General features: G+C 41.2%; 1 protein-coding gene across 6 annotated transcripts in view; it reads right to left on the bottom strand.

Moving 5' to 3' along the window:
• LOC129747495 (serine/threonine-protein kinase WNK1-like) overlaps positions 1-19,673 on the bottom strand; it is a 130,660-nt gene that overhangs the window by 3,853 nt on the left and 107,134 nt on the right. For 5 of the 6 annotated variants that reach the window (XM_055741745.1, XM_055741746.1, XM_055741744.1 and 2 more), the window contains 9 exons: positions 9,713-10,720; positions 9,005-9,488; positions 8,754-8,935; positions 5,889-8,691; positions 5,685-5,819; positions 4,936-4,998; positions 1,493-3,576; positions 1,287-1,428; positions 384-1,224 (listed from right to left, as the gene is read on the bottom strand). In XM_055741745.1, the coding sequence (XP_055597720.1) occupies positions 384-1,224; positions 1,287-1,428; positions 1,493-3,576; positions 4,936-4,998; positions 5,685-5,819; positions 5,889-8,691; positions 8,754-8,935; positions 9,005-9,488; positions 9,713-10,720 (7,742 nt within the window). The remainder of the gene's footprint in view (positions 1-383; positions 1,225-1,286; positions 1,429-1,492; positions 3,577-4,935; positions 4,999-5,684; positions 5,820-5,888; positions 8,692-8,753; positions 8,936-9,004; positions 9,489-9,712; positions 10,721-19,673) is intronic. The other variant, XM_055741743.1, reaches the window with a different exon arrangement.

Below are 19,673 nucleotides of genomic sequence, written 5' to 3'. Positions count from 1 at the left end.
AAGACTCATTGCAATATAGTGTGTTGGGAGGACCCCTTGATTTAAGCTTTGAAGCGTGTCTTGAGGACAGTTTAAGCAAGAATGTGTTGAGAGGACCACTCTCTAGAACATCTTAAAGTGAAATTTGTTTTAAGCGAAAAGCTTGTGTGGAGGTTACCTCGAAATCGATTGTGTTGCGATTGCGCAAGTGTTTAGCACTTATTTGAAGCGAAATAACGTTTTGGAAGTACAGTTTGAACCTGAGTGTTTTAGAAGGACCACTCTTCAAAACCTGCGTTTTCTAAACAAGTATTTTAGAAACGCCAATAGAAATAACTCGTGATGATAGGAATAAACTTAGAAAAGATACCCAACCAGAAATAAGTAAATCAAAAACTACTTACTGCCAGCATTCTGAACCGAAACCATCTGCGGTGCTACCATCGCGTTGTTGACAATTGGCGGCGGTTGTTGCTGCTGTACCATCTGCGGCGCCATAACCGGCTGCTGCTGCTGCTGCTGAATAACTTGAGCAGGAACCTGTTGCAGATGCATCTGCTGTTGTTGTTGCTGTGGATGATACTGCTGTTGCTGTTGAAATTGTTGTGACGCCGCAGGTTGCTGCATCACTTGTTGGGACTGTGGCTGAATAGGAACTGCTGAAATCATCTGTGGTTGCTGCTGCTGCTGCTGTTGTTGCTGGTGCAACTGCTGCTGCTGATGTTGCTGTTGTTGTAACATCTGCTGCTGCTGTTGATGTAATTGTTGCATGTGTTGTTGTTGCTGTAGCTGTTGTTGTTGCTGCTGCTGTTGTTGTTGTTGCTGTTGTTGTTGCAAAGCAGCGTTGAAATTTGGTTGCGCAGCTTCCACATGCGGGGTAATGGGTAACACTTGGTTAAGCTTTGCTTCCAGGTCGTTGGTAGTGGGTACTTCACAAACCAGCGGTTGTGGTTGTGGGAACGTTTGACTGAACTTTTCCTCCGTTGGGGATGCGAAGTTAGCAGGAGCTACGGGTTGTGTCTGCTGTTGTAGACCTGAGCTCAAATTTTGCTGCTGTTGCTGAGTGTCGTTTGCCTGGTTGATGTTCAAAGGCGCCATCGGAGTTTGATGGTGCGGATCTGATGCAGCAGCTTCCTGTACAGTTTGTACCTGGAAACGTGATACCTTGCGAACCATGGGCTTGGCATCATTCGGGAATCGCGGTTCTGGTTGCTCCACTGACGGACTGGATAGCGCAGAGTTATGCTGTAAGGGTAAAATAGGTTATCACGATGAATAAGTTGTGTTTATAAAAAGTTTAAGCAAACCTGTGTAGTTTGATGCTCTAAAGTGGTCAACTGTGGGAGCTTCGGCTGCGTCGGTGGAACTGTACCACTTACCGGAGCATCATAGGGTTGAGATGATGTAAGTTGTGTCAGTTTCTGGTGAAGGTCGGCCAACGAATTAGAGCTGAAACCATACGTGAAAAATTGTGAATTTGGAAAAAGGCGAGACTTAAACAAAAGTAACAAACCTGTCTATCCGATCAACACTACCCTGGTTCGACAGTCGTTTCTCGGGATCCCGCAAATTAGGAGTACTGGAGTCACTACCGGCAGCACTACCCGCAGCTACGGAGTGGGGTAGCGAGTTTGGTTGTGTTTGTGAATGTTGCTGCTGTTGGACGACTTCGTTGTTGGCAGTTGGTGGCACCGCTGCTTGATGTAGGTTAATATCAGCTGATGTCCGTCGTGAGTTGTACATTGACGGATCCTGCGAAAGCGGGATGGAATTGAGCAACTGCTGTTGTTGCTGTTGTATGGGCGGTTCAGCTACCAATGAAGGCATTGCGTTGCTATCTACAGTAGTGAATTCCTGAATCACTTCCGGTTGCGCTTCCGGAACATATTCCATTGGCTGTTGGTAGAATTGAGGATTTTCGACGTTGTTGCTACCGTTGGGCGGAAGTTGTTGGTCGCTTGACTGTTGCTGTTGTTGTTGGAGCGAAGCTGCAGACAAACTGGACAGACTAGTGGAGGACGTTTTGCTCGTGATCACATGTACGTGAGTAATGTTCTCGAGTCCGATCTTGAGCTGCTCGAGCGTTTCCGGCATCCGAGACGCCGCTGGCATTGCTTCACGTGAGGCCTGATCTAGCGAGGCTTGTGAAGTGATCGAAGCGTGCGACTGCTGTTGTTGAAGTTGCGCTTGTTGATGTTGCAAGACAGTTTGTTGATATTGTTGCTGCTGCAGTTGTTGTTGATAGACCTGCTGTTGCTGAAGCTCATACTCGTTCATAGCTCCATCGGTGACAAATTGCGGCTGTTGTTGTTGTTGTTGCTGCTGCTGCTGCATGTGGATTTGATGATGTTGCATTTGCAGTTGATGATGTTGCTGCATCAGTGCTATGTCATTTTGAAGCAACTGATGCTGCTGCAGTTGAATGTGGTACTGCTGAGCAGCCATTATTTCAGCATCTTGTTGTGCTTGTTGTTCTATTAACATCTGCTGCTGGAATATTTCCGCTTGTTGCTGCTGCTGTTGTTGTTGTTGTTGAAGGAACATTTGTTGCTGTTGCAAAACAGTCTCGTTGGAAACCTGTGTTTCGACAGGCACGGATTCGGAAACAACCTGTTCTGAAGTTGAAATCGTTTGGGTGACATCCGATACTTCATTTTGATTCGGTTGAGGCATTGGAGTATCCACGGCAACTGATTGTGACTTCGGTTCCTCGACCGCTAGAACAACCGGAGTAACTGAGAATCGAGACATTTTTCTTTCCCGAAGCTGTTTGTTTTCAGCGACTGGAGAATCGATGGCGCCATTAATAGGGACAGCGCCTGTAGCAGGAATAGTTGAAGGGTTTGCAGTAGTGTTATTAGCAGCCAAAGATGGGTTCGTTTGGGTGCTAACTTGTTGACTAGAAGAAATATCAGTATTACTGTTATTAGAAGTAGTATAAGTGGGTTTACTATTATCATCGCTACATGTTCCTAATGGCACTGTTATAATACACTGATCAGTTTTATCTTGACCTTGTCCATCGTTGCCAATTGAATCCTGAGCAGCCGCAACTGCATCGCTATACACAAACTGTTGCTGAATTGAGCTACCAGGTGTAATTGTATTTTCCGGAGTATTTTCGTGGGACGTGTAATCCGTACTAATGGTGCTGGTTTTACGAGAATTTTCGTCACAACTGCTGTTATTATCGTTACCCAGATCATCCATCACAACGTGAGTGACGGTAGTAATTTCTCCATTTCCGGCAGTTCCTCCCAAATCTCCAATTGTGACGATATCCTTAAGATCTCCTTTCGAACCATGCTGCTGCTGGATAACTGCCTCGTCTGCCGAGCCTCCAGCAAGTGCTCCATTGTCCATAGCACTTCCACTGCTATCAACCGAACTTGTCTTCTGCAGTTCTCCGTTGGCCGCAAAGTCTCCATTAGCTGAACCCGGAGGTTGTTGCTGGGACAGTGGCGAAGAAGATGTCGACGAGTTGGTCGTATTGGTAGTCGTGTTCGTGGACGGTGCCGTGGCCAATGCTTGTCGATCAATGATAGTCGGATCAAACATGTGCGAGAAGCTCGTGCCCGTTGTGGATGTTTCATCGCGCTGTTCATCGGGGAGAGAAAACAATCATTACTATTTTTGGCATCACTAGGCCGAGTAAGCTCTAAGCTACATACTTCGGAAGGTTCAAATCACGGCATTAACAATTTATATAAAAAATCTACATCAAAAGGTTGATGGGGTAAACGTATTACAGCGTATTACTTTTAATGATGGATAAATAAGTGAAACATTAAAATCAATCTACGGCAAGCATGTTTGGAATACTCAGTTTAGTTTTGCATTATGTAATCTTTCAAACGAAACTCAACATTTTGGAAGCAATCGGACTACAGATTTTTTGTAAGAAAAAAATTTATTGTCGAGAAAATTTTTTTTTGTTTTCCAAAATTATGTTGTGGGAAAATACGTAAAAAATTCATTACATTCGATAAGTGCTTTGTTTGAAGAACACCAACTACTGGTGAAAAGCCAATTCTTATTCTAATGAGTATGAATTTAAGCCAAACGTTCTTTTGCACAAATTGGTTTGTCATGAGCGGTTGAATCATTCCAACTAATAAAGAAATATTCTAGGAAGCATAACTCATACGTGAAAATTACAAACGGCCACAAATTTAAAACAATCTTTTTTGTTGGTACAAAATAAGCAACAAACATTTTTGAATTCAATTAATCTAGTACAAGCAATGGAATGTAAACGAGTGTTATCACACACATTAACAAACGAGACGAAAAGTTAAAACTTATGAACAAACATAAAAGCCAAAGTATGCAAGTATTGATAGATAGAGTGTAGTAGTATGGAATTTCCACTCGCAAGTGTTTTCGTTTCTCTGTCTTCATGATGTGTTAACAGTTTTCCAATTATCTTTCTTTCGGGAGAGGCGAGTTATCAATTAGGATGTGTTTTTCAAACAGTTTGATTTCATGTTAACTGATCGAATGCATCAGAGAGTATTAGAATAAGTTAAAAAATAGAAAAATGTATAGCAAAACTGGCAATATGATAATCGTTGACCTTACTTTCGAAACTAAACCATATGAATAAATCTAAGACCATTAATGTTTCAAGTTGCTTTTGTTTTGAATCTTAAACAATATTAGGTATTGCTTATAAAAATACTTTTTAATGTAGTGAGTTTAAACGGTTTAGTTTTATAAGTACATATCGGTCAATTCAGAAAGTAACAAACTGGGAACACTAAACGGAAAGTTACACGCTTCAATCGAACCCCGGAGAGTTAACAAACATAACGAACCACAGAAACAATAGTTTTCTGATCTCTTACATCTAAAACTTCATATTTCAATTTAATTTAATTTAAAGGATTAGCGAAAAAAGTAACGAGGGGATAACAAAACAGAAAAGAATAGTATAAAAAGCATTCTTAGACTTACTGATCTATGTCTCTGGTGTGTTTTAAAGTTTGAACGCTGGCGGGTTAGAGACGCGTGGCGCACCTGTTTTTTGGTTTGGTTTTGATTTTTTTTTGTTTTATACAATGGCGTCGTGTGGGTATATTTTTATCATTGGATTGATTGAAGTAGAGCGAAGGCGTAGAAAAAAAAAGAACGAAGAAAACATTGCAAAGATTCGATAGAGTTAAGGAAACTGTAAAATAGGCCTATACAATACTCCGTCTGTGTCGTATTAGTTTTCATTGTTACTTTGTTTGTACTGATTGCTTTTCAAATTTATTTTTTTGGCAATGGTTAGAAAATTTTAAATGTTTTGTTTTTTCAAGTGCGTTACGTGTTTTAGAGTAAAGTTAGTATTTCGCACAACTTTTTTTTAATAAAACATAGGGCTGGTAAACGAATTATTACAAAAGAAATGTACAGAATGTGAACAAAACCAAATCATAATGCCAATCAAACCAATAAAGCATATCATTCTATATAGTATGTGGTTATCGACCTCAAACAATGATATGAATGCGTTTATTTTTTACTTTTGATTTGACATTTCTTTTCATCTGAGTACTGGTGTGCAATTTTACTGTCAAATTAGGAAATTGTTGTACTTATACTTAGATTTATAATTAGTCAGCCAACTATATTGATATTGATGAATGTCTATGTTAAATGATACTAAGTTCTGTGGTTTTTTCTCTTTCTCTCAACAAATTGAACAACAAATGGCTCACCTTTTCGGTGTTCCTGCGACAGCATTGGGACGCCACCGGTAGCTGATTGGGATTTTCCTTCAGCTGCCGCAGAATGTCCCGAACCATCTCGATGAAAACTAAACTTTGCGCCTCGGTTAGAAGGTCTTTAGAAACCTGCGGTTGTGAAAAAAGAAACCATTATTAACCTTATCATATTAAGACACGGTCACCCGTTGGGCTTACCAAATCCTGAGCCACCTCGACTGGATTGACGTTGTTGGCGTCGAACTTGAACGTAATGGTTTTGGGTCGGTTTTCCATCTCGCACTCGACGATGTTGTTCTCGAAGCCGAGCACCTGTAGCTTGGGGCTGCGCTCGGTTGACCGGTAGTTGCGCCGCTTCTTGCTAGTTTCGTTCATCAGCCGCTTTGGGATAGCTGCTCCTTGTTGTTGTTGCTGCTGCTGACCGGATTGGGGTGGAATTGCTGCAGCCGAAGGTGATGGTGAAGCAACGGAATCCTGCTGCTGGATCGACTGTTGTTGTTGCGGCTGAGGTTGGGGTTGTTGTTGTTGAGGTTGAGGTTGGGGTTGGGGTTGCGGTTGACTTTGTGGGACCGTTGCGGAGGATACGACTGAACCTGCTGATACTGTTGCTGAAGCTGGCATTGGTTGCGGCGATACTTGATGTTGCTGAATTTGCTGTGCCATCGGTTGAAGTTCGGCTGGCGTTGATTCAGTTGCAATGGGTACGGGGGCAGATTCGACAGGCTTGGGAGGTTGCTGTTGTTGTTGCAAAATTTGCTGTTGAAGATTTTGTTGTTGAATTTGCTGCTGCTGCTGATGTTGTTGAATTTGCTGCTGCTGTTGTGCTTGTTGCGATTGCAAAATTTGTTGCTGCGGTTGTTGTTGTTGATGTTGTGGCTGCTGCTGTAGTTGATGTTGCTGTTGAAGTTGTGGTTGCTGTGTAACAGGCTGATGTTGTTGTTGAACAGGTTGAGGTTGAGGTTGTGGAATCGTTTGAGGGTGTTGTTGTTGTTGGTGAACAACAGCTGGAATAGGTTGTTGAGGTATGTGATTGACAAGCGAAGGTTGTGCCACGTATTGCTGTTGTTGGACGTGTTGTACAGTCGGATGAGTGATGGATTGTTGTTGCTGTGGCTGTTGTTGTTGTTGCTGCTGCAGCTGTTGTGGTTGTTGATGAGCCACAACCATTTGCGGTCCATTAGGGAGCATTGTTATTTGATTTGGCATACTCTGATGGAGTTGCATTTGATCTTGAATTTGTTGCTGAATGTGCATCTGATGTTGTTGAAGTTGTGCCGTTTGAAGAGTTTGTCCATGAACCATCTGCTGTTGTTGTTGGGGTTGCTGAGTTTGGACATAGTGTTGCTGATTGGGAATCATTTGTTGCTGTTGCTGTTGCTGTTGTGGTTGTTGTTGCTGCTGCTGCTGTTGGACAGGAGGATGTTGTTGGATGGGAAGAACTGCCTGCAGTTGTTGCTCTAGAGTGGGATACTGCTCTTGCATTACCATTTGCTGTTGTTGTTGTTGCTGTTGCTGAAGTTGTTGTTGTTGAAGCAGCTGTTGTTGCAGCAGTTGCTGCTGGATGATTTGTTGCTGTTGTTGGGTGATTTGATTGACGAACTGAACGTTGTTAGGATGTTGAACAGTAACTTGTTGATGCTGCATCTGATGAATCAGCACTTGCTGCTGATGCATTTGCTGCAGATATTGTTGCTGTTGTTGGGGATCAATAAATACTTGCTGTTGAGGGACTGTGGGTTGCTGCTGTTGGGCGGCTTGTACGACTATAGGCGCCGAAATTGTTTGGGACTGCTGAGGTATACTACTGGGAATTTGTTGTTGCATCTGCTGAGGCATTTGATTAAGGAACTGTTGCTGTTGCATCATCTGCTGTTGTTGTTGTTGCTGATGAGCTTGCTGGTTAATAAACTGACCTTGTTGCTGACTCTGGTAGTTCTGAATCATCTGTTCGTTGCCGACCGGAGCAGAAATTTGTTGTTGATAAATAATTTGTTGTGCTTGACTAGCCGGTAGTGAAGAAGGTTGATAAAACTGTTGCTGAGGCTGTTGACCCATTGGAACTCCATGCATGAGTTGCGGAACAGCCAATTCCATTGGTTGTCCTTCGCTTTCCAGTTGCATTTGCTGACTAGCATAAAGTTGCTGAGCCAGCATTGCCTGCTTCTGCAGAGCTTCTGTTTCTTTTTCCAATTGAATCTGCCGGGCACGTTCATCTTTTTCTTTCAAAAGCGTTTGGATCTGCACCTTCAAAATCTTGGCAACTGTTTTCGAATCATCTTCCATCAAAATTCCGCTCTTATGCATATCACTAGCAATTTCATCAGCATCGTCCATCTTCGTATCGAAATCAAACTGTATCGCTTCATTTTCCTTATGCTTATTAACACGTTTCTTCGGATCCAAAATACGTAGTCTAAACTCCATCTTAGTATTATCTGGATTTGAAATAAAGGTTTCCTTGGAAATTGGCTCCAACCGAACTCCAATATCCTCACAGAAAAATTCAAAGTTAAGCAAATCCTTACAAGTGGGCCGCTCTTCCTTTTTGTCATGGATGCAACGCTCGATAATTTCCCGAACTTCCGGATTTTCTACCTTTTCCAAACTAGCCGGTTTGATGCCTGAAGTTACCTTCTTGTAAATTTGAGCCGGCGTATTGCACTCATTGTACGGATACTCGCTGGTGGCCATCTCCAGCATGCACATTCCGAAAGCGTAAACATCAACAGCTTCGTCGTAGTGTTCCTCGTACATCTCAGGGGCCATGAACTCGGGCGTTCCGATTACCGATTTGGCAAAGCTACGGTTCTTCAAAGTAGCCAGCCCGAGATCTCCAATTTTTACGCTCCCCGTCGTCCCAGTTATAAATATGTTATCACATTTCAAATCACGATGAATTATCGGTGGCGTACGAGAGTGAAGAAAATGAAGCCCCTTCAAAATTTGCCGACACCACGATTTGAGTACTTTCGGGTTGATCTTCTTGAAACGGCGCAAGTATCTACAACGAAACAAACGTTAACAAATCAATCGGTACAGAGAAAACAATTCGACAAAACTTACGATTTCAGTGTGCCGGACAACATTAATTCCGTGACGAGTACTATATTTTTCTTCTTGTTGCCAGCCGTTGGTGGCGATTCCCAGTAGTTGTAAAAACGCACAATATTAGGATGTTGCAGCTTCTTCAACATCTCAGCTTCCTCCCGAAATCTAGCCCTCTCCACTCGATTGACCTTTTTATCCTGTGGCAAAAAATAAAATATTTTTATATCAAAGTTATATCCTGCAATGAAAGTTTCCTCTAAACTTACCAATAGCTCACACCACGCTACGGCTACCCCCGTTTGGGTGTCCAGCCCTCGGTAAACTGTCTTGAAAGACCCCCGGCCAACTTCTTTGTCGTACTTGAGAAACCGTCCGCAGGGTGAAATGCCGATCGCTTCGTCCTCGTCGTCATCCTTTTTCTGCTGTTTGCGTTGTTCCTCGAACTTTTCTGGATCGAAAATCGGCCCGTACTGGACCAACTTTTCCTCCGAGGGTTTAAACTGCAGGGCCAGGTTTTCGGCCTCCCGGCTCAGGATTTCGATGTTGTCATCGTAGTTGCGCGGATACTCCGTCTCAATCGTATCGTTGTCAATGTAGTTCTTCGAATACTGAACGGCCAGCGTGTTTTCGAGGCTCTTACGGATGAACCGAAGATTCGAACGGCCCAGGGATCCATCCGATTCGAACGAGTCCAGATGCCGACGGATGATTGCCATTGGCCCATCCGTGGTACTGGCTTCTGAAGCGGAGCTAAAAAGAAAGAAAAGGATGTTGGTAAGCTACGAGTTCATATCTAACCCTTCGTTTCATAAAGTAACAGATATGCAACAATTAATGTATGGAAAAAGTGAAAAAACGTATTTTATTTTAATTTTTTTTCTTGATGTACTCATCATTTCCAACTGTAAAAAATGATTTTTAAGGAAAAATAAAAAATCATGAAATGAAGGGCTAAGTAAAGTTACAAAACTAACTTTATCCGCCGTCTCTCGTTGACGACTATGGCTTCGTCCCGATGGTTCTCCTCCGGAAGCTCGTCATCCGCCGGCGGATGCGGCTGCTCGCCCTCTATACCGGAATCATTGGTGAGGGCCTTGGTTCGAGGTTTCGATTCCAGATCGGGCAGGTCCGTCGTCTTTTTTTCGGATGCTGCTTCCTTGCGATCGGGAGAATCCCCTTGTTCCGATTTCTTCTGTCCTGATTCCTCAGGATCATCTGGACTGGTGGCAGTGGGTGTGCTTTTATCGGGATCCCCATCCACTGCTGCCGACTGTTGATCGCCGCTGGACGCTTCGTTTGCTGCTCGTTCCTCCAGGAACCGTTGCTCGAAACATGGTCGATCGATGACTGGCTTCTTCCGCCCTGACGGTGTGCTGTCTCGCTGTTGAAGCTGCTGTTGGACTTTGGTAGGGGTTTTCTGATGCGATTGCCTTCTTTCATCCATCTTGTCATTGTTTTTGGAGCCCGTGGAAGGTTGCTGGGTTTGGTTGGCACTGCTGGCGACGGATTGTTGTTTCTTTTCGCCCGGTGACCCGCGATTATGACTGATTCCGGCCGCCGTTGTCGTCGTCGTCGTGGTGGAAGACGTTGCTGCGTTACTACTACTGTCAAAAACCCTCGAAATTATCCCACCCGTGTTGGCGGTTGAGCTGTTGGTCCCGTGCCCAGCCGATGACCTATTGTTGCCTATCCCGGTACCGGATTTCTCAACCCGGCTGTTCGGGTGGCGACTGTTGTTATTGTTGTTGTGATTGACGCCGGCGGTGTTGTTGCTGGTTCCGGGACTGTGGTGACCAGCGTTACTAGTTACTTGGCTACTATTGTTATTCAAACTATTCAAACTTGATGTCGAAGTCGACTGACTAGTTGTACGCAGTCTTCGCAAACGATTGTTGTTCTGGTTCTGGTTGTTGGTGTTAGATGAGTTTCGTGCGCTTGGTGAATCTTGACTATTTACAGAGGACGTTGCCTGGGCTGAATTGCTGCAAAAGGGATCAAAAGAAAGAAACATATTAGTTGAAAATTGATAGTTGACGGAATCGTTCTATTAAAAGTGTAACCACAGGTGTAACCTTAACTGAAAATTTTTTAACCAATAATAGTAAATGTGAATGTACAATAGATCATCTCATTGTTTTTTATCATACACCCACAGTTAGAGATCTATTCCAATTATGACAAGCTTTATGATCAATGGATGAGTACTGACAGCCTTATCGCATTGAATATGCCTTAAAGAGACCAAACAAAATATTTTTTGTGTCTTCTATCACAAGCCAAAGGAGGATGGAAACAAAAACCGGCCAAGCGTCAAGAAGACTTTGACACTCGTTCTCCAACTGGAACCAAACAGAACACATGGCAAAGTGGTTTATCTGGCAAAACTAGTTCAGAAAGTTGTTATAAGTTCGATATTGACTCTCTCCTTGACATTGTTCTCATTTTCTAGTTTTTGGGTTAAATCATCCAATAGGAACAAATTGAGAGTTTGGGAACCCTGGATCGAGAAGAACGCGTTTTTTAATCGAACTAATTTTAAGTTAAATTTTGTACGTTAAAACTGTATTTTTGTTAGTATCATTGGGTTGAAGTGAAGTGTGAAGTGTGGGTGCATCCGGATATAATGGAGTTTTAGTGTTTGGTTCAGCAGATTGCAGTAGGTAGCATGACGAAAAAATGTCACGATTGTGTGCAGCCACGGAGAATCGTTGGATCTACAGATTGAGGAACATACAGAGGACAGGTAGCAAAACCATACTCCAGGTGAGTGATTTTTAAATTTTGTCCTTATCAATATTAGGTAAATTGTAATGATTGTGAACAAAAATATCGACAGTTTATGACAGTTTTTGAATTGTAAATACGTTAATATGATGCGATTATTTGTCCAATATAATATTTAGTATCATGTCATGATCATATTGCTCTTGATGTTTCTGTTGATGTAATCTTACTCAATTTTAAACACAGAGTTGTTTGAAATGTTTGGAAAATAATACATAGATGAAGGTTTTTTTCTTTCTTGAAATATCTCCTCGCGTTGATTCAAGAAACATAATCGGATGATATTTTCCGAGATATATTCTTTTCCTTTTTATTCACGATTCGATTCAGTCTAGCCACAGTTTACTTGCTTAAAATCCTTAAATATCAAAGAAAGTGACTTAAATAATTAGATATCAGTATTCGGCCACTCGGTTAAAATCTTTATCAGGACACTGAATGGGATCATTTAACAATCAATATTAAAAAATTGAATATGAGTTTTTTTAGTACGTTGTAGTAACAGTAAAAATATTATACATTAGTTTGATAAACGCCGCAAAGTAGGCAAGATTTTTATTTTACATTAACTTTCGAATCTCCCTTTCGGGCGCTTAAAGCAATGAAAATATTTATTAGTCTCCTGAGATCTGGTTATCTATCATTATTTATATCAATATCGTTATATTGTTCAAATATAACCAGCTATGATTTTAATTGCAGCTCAAGGTTCTTTAGCTGAATAATGAGAAGTCATCATGAAAACTAATTATCTATTGGTCTTAGTTTAGCAATGTCAAACAAGTCTTGTGATTGCCAAATGGAGAAAAAATTAAAAATAGTTAAATAGATTTTCGTTTCAATTTTAAATGGAGCTTAAAAATTACCAACGAAAGTCAGTTTACTGCCTTGATTAAAGTAAAAAAAAAAGATCAATGCTTTAAGGAAAAAATGCTTTTTTTTAGAGATTTCATTTGGTTAAAATAAGGATAGTTTTCACTTCAATAACATAGCTCAGATTCTTTTTAATTAATTTAGAGCCTAGCAGTAGAAGAAAATTATAACATAAGATCACAACACAGTCAAAAGTGTCTCCATGATCATATCCTTTAACCCCTATTCCCAACAAAAATTGTTTTGCTAGGATGCAGAGGTGACCTCGGTCCTAAAGCATGATTTATTCTATCATCCTTTTCTCTCTTTTCAATTCTATCTATTGACTACTAGGACGTGGCCGGCGCCGTTATTGATGCTTAAAGAGAGAGCATCAATTTTGGGCATTGTGAATGTGCTGTCAGTCCCAGACACTATCATTTGACCCTTGATCAAAATTGGTGGCCTCGGTCAATCACGGAGTAGCAACCATTGGCGATGTGGAATTTGTTCTACTGAGCCACGCCTGCGATCATGGGATTCGAAATGTATTTGATTCAATATAATCGTACTACCAATAAACAGTTTTTATGAAGTATACTGAGGAAATTCAACGGAATTGTTCAATATCAATTTATTACTAAAAATATAATAAAGCATTTCGGGTTCAATGTTTAAAGGTGGATGTGAGTAGTCAATCAAGCTAAGCTAAGCTAAGCTAAATCATCCAATAGGAACAAATTGTCTTGTTTCGCCAGAATGTTTGGTAATAATGCATCATTTTGATCGAGAGCTCGTATCTTCGTACCAGTAGTCACAAAGGCAATCATGTCACCTTTGGAACAATGGACGTTTTATCTCATTTTTGGCAAAGAGTTAGCACGAATCGGCATTGAAATTTGGCAACCTCTTCTTTGGGTGTAGGGAACAAGCTGAAAATAGCTAAATTGAACATTCAAACTCAAGTTCAAACCAAAGATAGAGAAGCTTCGATTCAAAATTCTCTTGGCCGTTGTGTTGAAACGCAAGTGAAGCTGTAGCCCAACCCCGAGTCACACCCTGCGTACTGTCCGCAGTGAGACTGGTGGCCTATGCCGTACTTTCCAAGGTTTCCGAGCATCAAAAATAGTAAGACTCCGTTCGTGTCTGCGGTGATTTTTTAAATAGAAGGGGATCATCATCATCTGTCGAGAGGTGATCGTCAACACTAATAGAGGATTGATCCTGAACAAAAAATTTACGTTCGGATTCAAATCCACACCTGAAATCTTCCAGAGGATCATGGACAACATAGTAGCCGGTATTAAAAAAGAGATACACTGTCTTAACCGATTTAGGCTTTACAGACATTTATGGACAACTTGAGATTAACATTTAACATCCAGTATCGAGATGAGAATCGAAACTACAGTGGATCTGCGATTACTGCGATTTTCGTCTAAAGGCAGTTGGTCTCTGGCTGTCAGAAAATATCGAAAGATCATCGAGTCATACAATTGTGTGGCCTGAATTAGTTCGATTAATCGAGTTTAATTTAGCGCCAAACGATTTAACGTTCTCGAGTATTTTTCCCTACATGGACTTTAAAGCCAAATTCTCTCATGCTGTCGAAAATATATTTATTTATTTAAGGATATATGGGCAGAGTCCGTCATCCGAACTACTTAAAAATTATCTTACAAAAGGTTGATTTCTTAAATAAAGCACACAGTGCTTCTTGATTGTCGGGATGCTTAAATTACGGTCTAATACACCATACCTAAGGGACCGGCGCCGATTGACCGACGCATAGGGCCGTTGTAAAAGACCTCCACTGTTGACCATTCGGAGCCAGCGTCTTCACTTGGTCCCAGTCAAAATTCTCGTCGACAGTTCGGATTTCGGCGGCTAGGCGCCACGAGTTTCTGGGTCTGCCTCTTCTCCGATGTCCTTCTGGATTTCATTCAAGCACCTCTCTGCAAATCTCGTTCTCATCTTTTCGCAGCATGTGCCCAATCCACCTCCACTTACGTTCCCGAATCTCGATGTCTAGCGCCCTTTGATGACACCGGCGATGTAGCGCCTCATTTCAGATCCAGGCCACCAAGCCCGGATGATGTTCCGTAGGCAGCGATTCACAAAAATTTGCAGTTTTCGCGTCGTCACAGCATATGTGCACCAAGTTTCGCACCCGTACAGCAATACGGATTTGACGCTTCAGTTAAAGATTCGAATTTTCGTTCGAAGAGATAACTGACGTGAGCACCAGATGTTTCGGAGACTCGCAAATGCAAATCGGGCTTTTCTGATCCGGGTTTCGATGTATTTCCTGGTACCACCATCAGGCGTTATCTGGCTACCAAGATACTGGAAGCACTCCCCTTTCTCAACTTGTTGCCCAGCTACCATGAAACTGGAGGGATTTCCTGTGTTGATCTCCATCGACTTGATCTTTCCGACATAGACTCTGAGACCTGCTGCCTTGGAGCTTTCGGTGAGGTCGTCAAGTTTGCTCTACATGTCTTGTTGTCTTTGGGCAAGCAAAACAATATCGTCAGCCAGGTCAAGGTCGTTCAGTTGCTCGATTGTTAGAAAATTCAAGGTTGCCGAGTTTCATAAATAGTAAGGCTTTCTCCGTTCGTGTCTGTGGTGATTTTTTTTAGAAGGGAATCATCATCATCTTACGAGAGATGATCGTCAACACGAATAGAGAATTGATTTTGAACAAAAAATTGCCGTTCGGAGTCAAATCTACCCCTGAAATGTTCCAGAGGATCATGGACAACATAGTAGCCGATATACTGTCTTAGCCGATTTAGGCTTTACTGTCTCACAACGCTAACCACTCGGCCATCGACGCGTAAAATAAATCCAGATGTCAATCTCTATCTGTGTCATCTGATAACTGTGAAAACTTCTCTCATCGGTAAACAAAGTTTCTGAGTCACATTATCAACAAGGATGCCCCTAACTCACTCACTCGAGAAAAAAAAACAATATTCGTATTCGCATTGGAGTGGCAACTTGTCGTGCCTCGAAATATAACCTGAAAAGGAATATTGATCGATTCCGACAAAACCTAGAGAGCGCATTCAGCTCGATTTCGTTATCCTGTTGATGGTTGCTAGTTTGCATCAGGTTATCGTCAAAGCTTTTTCAAATGATTCAAAGTTTCCCATAAATGCGAGGTGTGAAAATTCAGATATAATGGAATTGTGCAAAAGTTCAAAAGCTCAACTTTTCAACAGTTTTGTGGAAAGAACGGAATCTGCCTCCTAACCCGAGGTCAAAGGAACAGACTAAATGGTTTGTTGACTTGAAAGTCGAGATGCACGACAAAAGCTTGGCTACTTTTCTGCTGCTCCGGATCCTAATGTCCTTGCGGCGGAGGCTGCGGGGATAAGACGATACCTTCTTCGTAGTCAAACTCGTAGGGTAAAAGAGTATTCACGCCGCGGAATACTCTCGGGTAGAGTACCTTCACGTCACCGTCGAGTGAGCTATTCGAGCCGGGTAGGATGACATCATCGTCGGGGTTCTTCTGAGTCGTCAGCAGCATTGCCAGACCAACGAATTTCTCCGTACATCTACGGATTTTAAGCACTTCTACGGATCTACGGATCGATGCTCGAAATCTACGGATTTTCAGTAATTCTGTGAAAGTCCAGTACGTGTGCTGTGACAGGCGCGAGAGAGGGCCTCGAGCCAAAGCAAGCTGAGCTAAGACCTCAACTCGTTAGAGGAGGGGTCTCTGGTCTCTAATAGTGAACTCGAATAGAAGCGTTGTGATAACCCATGCGAGCCTCGAGTTACGTGTAAAATCCAGACCTCAAGTTGTCAGAGGTGAGGTCCGTAGTCTTGAATCGTAATAAGAGGCAGGATATATATGCTAGAGTTTGACTTGAAACCATGTAAGCCGATGAGCGCAGATGGGTATAGCCTTAGTTGCAGGTCCGTATGGAGATAATGATCAGAGGCCTCAGGTGAACTTCATGGCGTAGGGGTACATAGTATCTAGAGTCGACAAAATGCGGCTAGGAACCAGAGTAGCATACTGGGCGTTGGGGCATTGACTCGCCGTGTCTTGGAATGCAATCCGTAAAAAGGATTCATCACATGGGTGATCAGCTAATAAAAAAAGATACTAATGAGAAGAAACCGGCTGACTTTTTTGGAAAGACCGACCGGAATTTATCTTCCAGTTTCCAAACTCAACATGGTGGGCACGAGCCTAAACAATCAATTCGACAGATGATCTTCGCAGATAATCTGGTCTATACTTCAAGGCAAAGGTTCACCAACGCAACACAACTGCGATTGAGTTCCTGGACGATCGTGGACCGCGAAGGCAAAGTTAACTTCAACGTATTGGTTGATACCGGAGGTCTCATTTGGTCGCACATTTACTGAAGCAACGCTATGATGATTGTAGTGTAAACTCTTCAGTTTCAACCATTAATACGAGAGTTTCTGTAATCTATGAGAACCTTCCAAAATGTATAATTAGTCAGTAACCGTTTCCAGTGTCCAGTCTAGTGTGTTTCCCTGATCTTATAATTTTGGAGTCGTTGATGCACTACTATCTTTCTTGCACGAGACGATAGTACGGAATAGTAAAAATTTCAGGACTTGCTCTCATGGCTATTATAATGGATTAAATTTTTGTCAATTGTATTTTGAGTACTAAAACAACTACAACTAATAAATAGCTCTTAACACTTCAGTAAAATTAGTTTCATTCCTTTGAAATAATACAACAATCAAGCCCTTTTCGGGCGTTAGAGAGATGAAATTTAATGATCTATCCTCAATTAAAATGCAGATGAAAATCACACATAAACAATATTTAGCACTTCATCCTCAATTGACAGGTTCAGTGCTACCAGTTAACAATTTTCTTTCCGCCTCCCTCGTCGCTCAGCTGTTCATTACTCTTCGAGAAGAAAAACAAAATAACCAACTTAATTGGACACCATAAATCAAAAGACAGTCTCGTGCCAAGCAGAACAATCAACCGGGCAAAGAAGTCTGTACTTAGAGATGGTAGCACTAAGCTTAGTTCATCGTGCCGGCATTAGTGAAAAAAGATCGAGTGACAGCAGCTTGCGGACAGATTGCACATCTGGCCAACTAGTAATATGCAGATTATTGGATGTGAAATAAATTGCATCATCTCTAGGCGTTATTTGTTATTTTGAAAGGTCAATCACACGGAAACCAATAGCATTAGAAATTACAAAAATAATTGGAAAATTAGTAAGTATTAAAAAATATGTGACAATATTTTTGGCAAATAGTAAAAAAACTTTGAATCCATGCCTAACCGTTAAAGTTATCAATCAATCAAAACCACTTTGCTGTACACATATTTACTAACGAAAAGTAGTAGGAAAATATTCAAATACACCTCGCTCTTACAAATATGTACACGATCATTTCGGACAAAACGTAAACAAACCGCAGATTGTTGTCCTTGCAGCACTGCTGCAAAGCTTTGCAATTGCGTTTCTTTTTTCCGGGCCGAAGCCAGGATTGTTTTTGTTGTTGTTTAAACCTGCACCAAGAAGAGTGACGCCACGCCATTAAGGAAGTTTCTTGGAAACGCAAAAAAAAAACAAACGTGGTTGGTGGGAATCGGAAGCCTACAAAATGCAGCATTAAGCTTCCCGATTCGGACCACCAGCTAGCCAACCTATAACCTATAAGATGGGATGCATTCTGCGGCCAGCGTCCTCCTCTGGAGGAAATAATCTACCGGCACGTGCATTCCGTTCCGGTAAAGTTTCTCATCCCCAAGCACTCTGTCAGCTGTCCGATCACAACAAATAGACGCACGTCTCGTTGCGGTTCAGACTTTGAAGCAATCGGGTGCGATTGGGGGGGTACATTACTCGAGAGTTCGTTGTTTGCTGTCATAGTTCCGTTGATATCGAGATCGTTTATTTATCTTTGTACCCGCGCGCGCTTTCGTCCTTGGAGGTTGGAGACTAGGTACGTGTTTCTAATCCACTTCCATTCATCCGTCATCCGACGACTTCCAAAAGCGATGATGAATGCTGTTTAGCTCACTTCTGTTTGTTGCTGTCAATTAACCGTTGTACAAACAACGAAAAGTGAGTTTTTACGATGGACGTGACTAACAATCAAGAGGTTTAAAAAGTAAGCTAGCAAGAAGTTCTAAGAAATTTGATGCAATCGCCACTTTCGTCAGAATTCTTTGCAAAATTCAAAAGTTTATTATTTTTTGTTGCGACGGCTTTCTGGAACTAAAACCAGATTTTCGTAGCACATCTGAAGTAAAAATTTGAAGTGCGAAACATGGGTAAACATAAAAGGCTCTTAAGTTGATCTATTCGATTGTAGATTATGTTGAATGATTTTAAACCAATAAATGAAACTCATGATATGCTGCATGGCCGTAGGAACGGGGGGGGTTTTGGGGGTTAAACCCCCCCCATGAGGATCCAAAACAGCAACCGAGATATTCTACTCTACACTCAAAATTTTGAATTCAGAACCAAATTATGATAATGGAGTAATTTTAATCAATCCAGACAAAAAACAAAATTTCAAAAAACCATCTCAAGTCCGAAATTCTGCTACACTTTTTCAAAATTTTCTCACTTGGTCATCGAAATTCTGGGCTGAATTTAAAATTTTGAATTAAATTAAACCCATTTCGGAGGTTCTGGTTCCATAATTCCCATAACCCAAATTTTATTCCTATTTTTGTATTTCGGATTCTGTACCCTGTTCAGGATTATTTTCAGTACAAATAATCTTAAGAAATTAGAAATGAAAAGCTGCTTTTAAATCATGGTTCAAACTTGGTTATGCAATTCATATTAAATTTGAATAATGTTTTTCGAGATCACATGTATTTTCAATATTTTGATTAGGGTTATATGAATATAAAAAAAAAGAAAAAATTTGAAAAGATTCAGATCTTTGTAAATTTATATTTTAATCTTATTCACAATACAGATAAAAAAAAGTAATTTAAATAATGAATTTAAATTAAACCTGAAATGCAGAATTAAGTTAATAGATTCATGAATGAGGGCTCTATAACTCTGCTCTGAAAATTCTGATCTGGAATAGAATTTGAAAATCGTATTTTTTTAACACTTGAGAAATCGTATGGAAATTAGGATACAAATTCAAAGAACAATTTTTTATTTTGCTACACTTCGAAATATAACTCGAATGGACTAAATTTAAGTGTTAAACTTGATTCGACAAAATTGAACACAATATATTCTGTTACATAAAAAAAATTCCAGGGGTTTCTGAGATATTGAATGCCAAATTTCGGTGTTT

Source organism: Uranotaenia lowii, chromosome 2, assembly GCF_029784155.1.
Source record: "Uranotaenia lowii strain MFRU-FL chromosome 2, ASM2978415v1, whole genome shotgun sequence".
Lineage (NCBI taxonomy): Eukaryota > Metazoa > Arthropoda > Insecta > Diptera > Culicidae > Uranotaenia > Uranotaenia lowii.
Note: the sequence above shows the minus strand (reverse complement) of the source record. Positions and strands in the feature narration are given on the sequence as shown.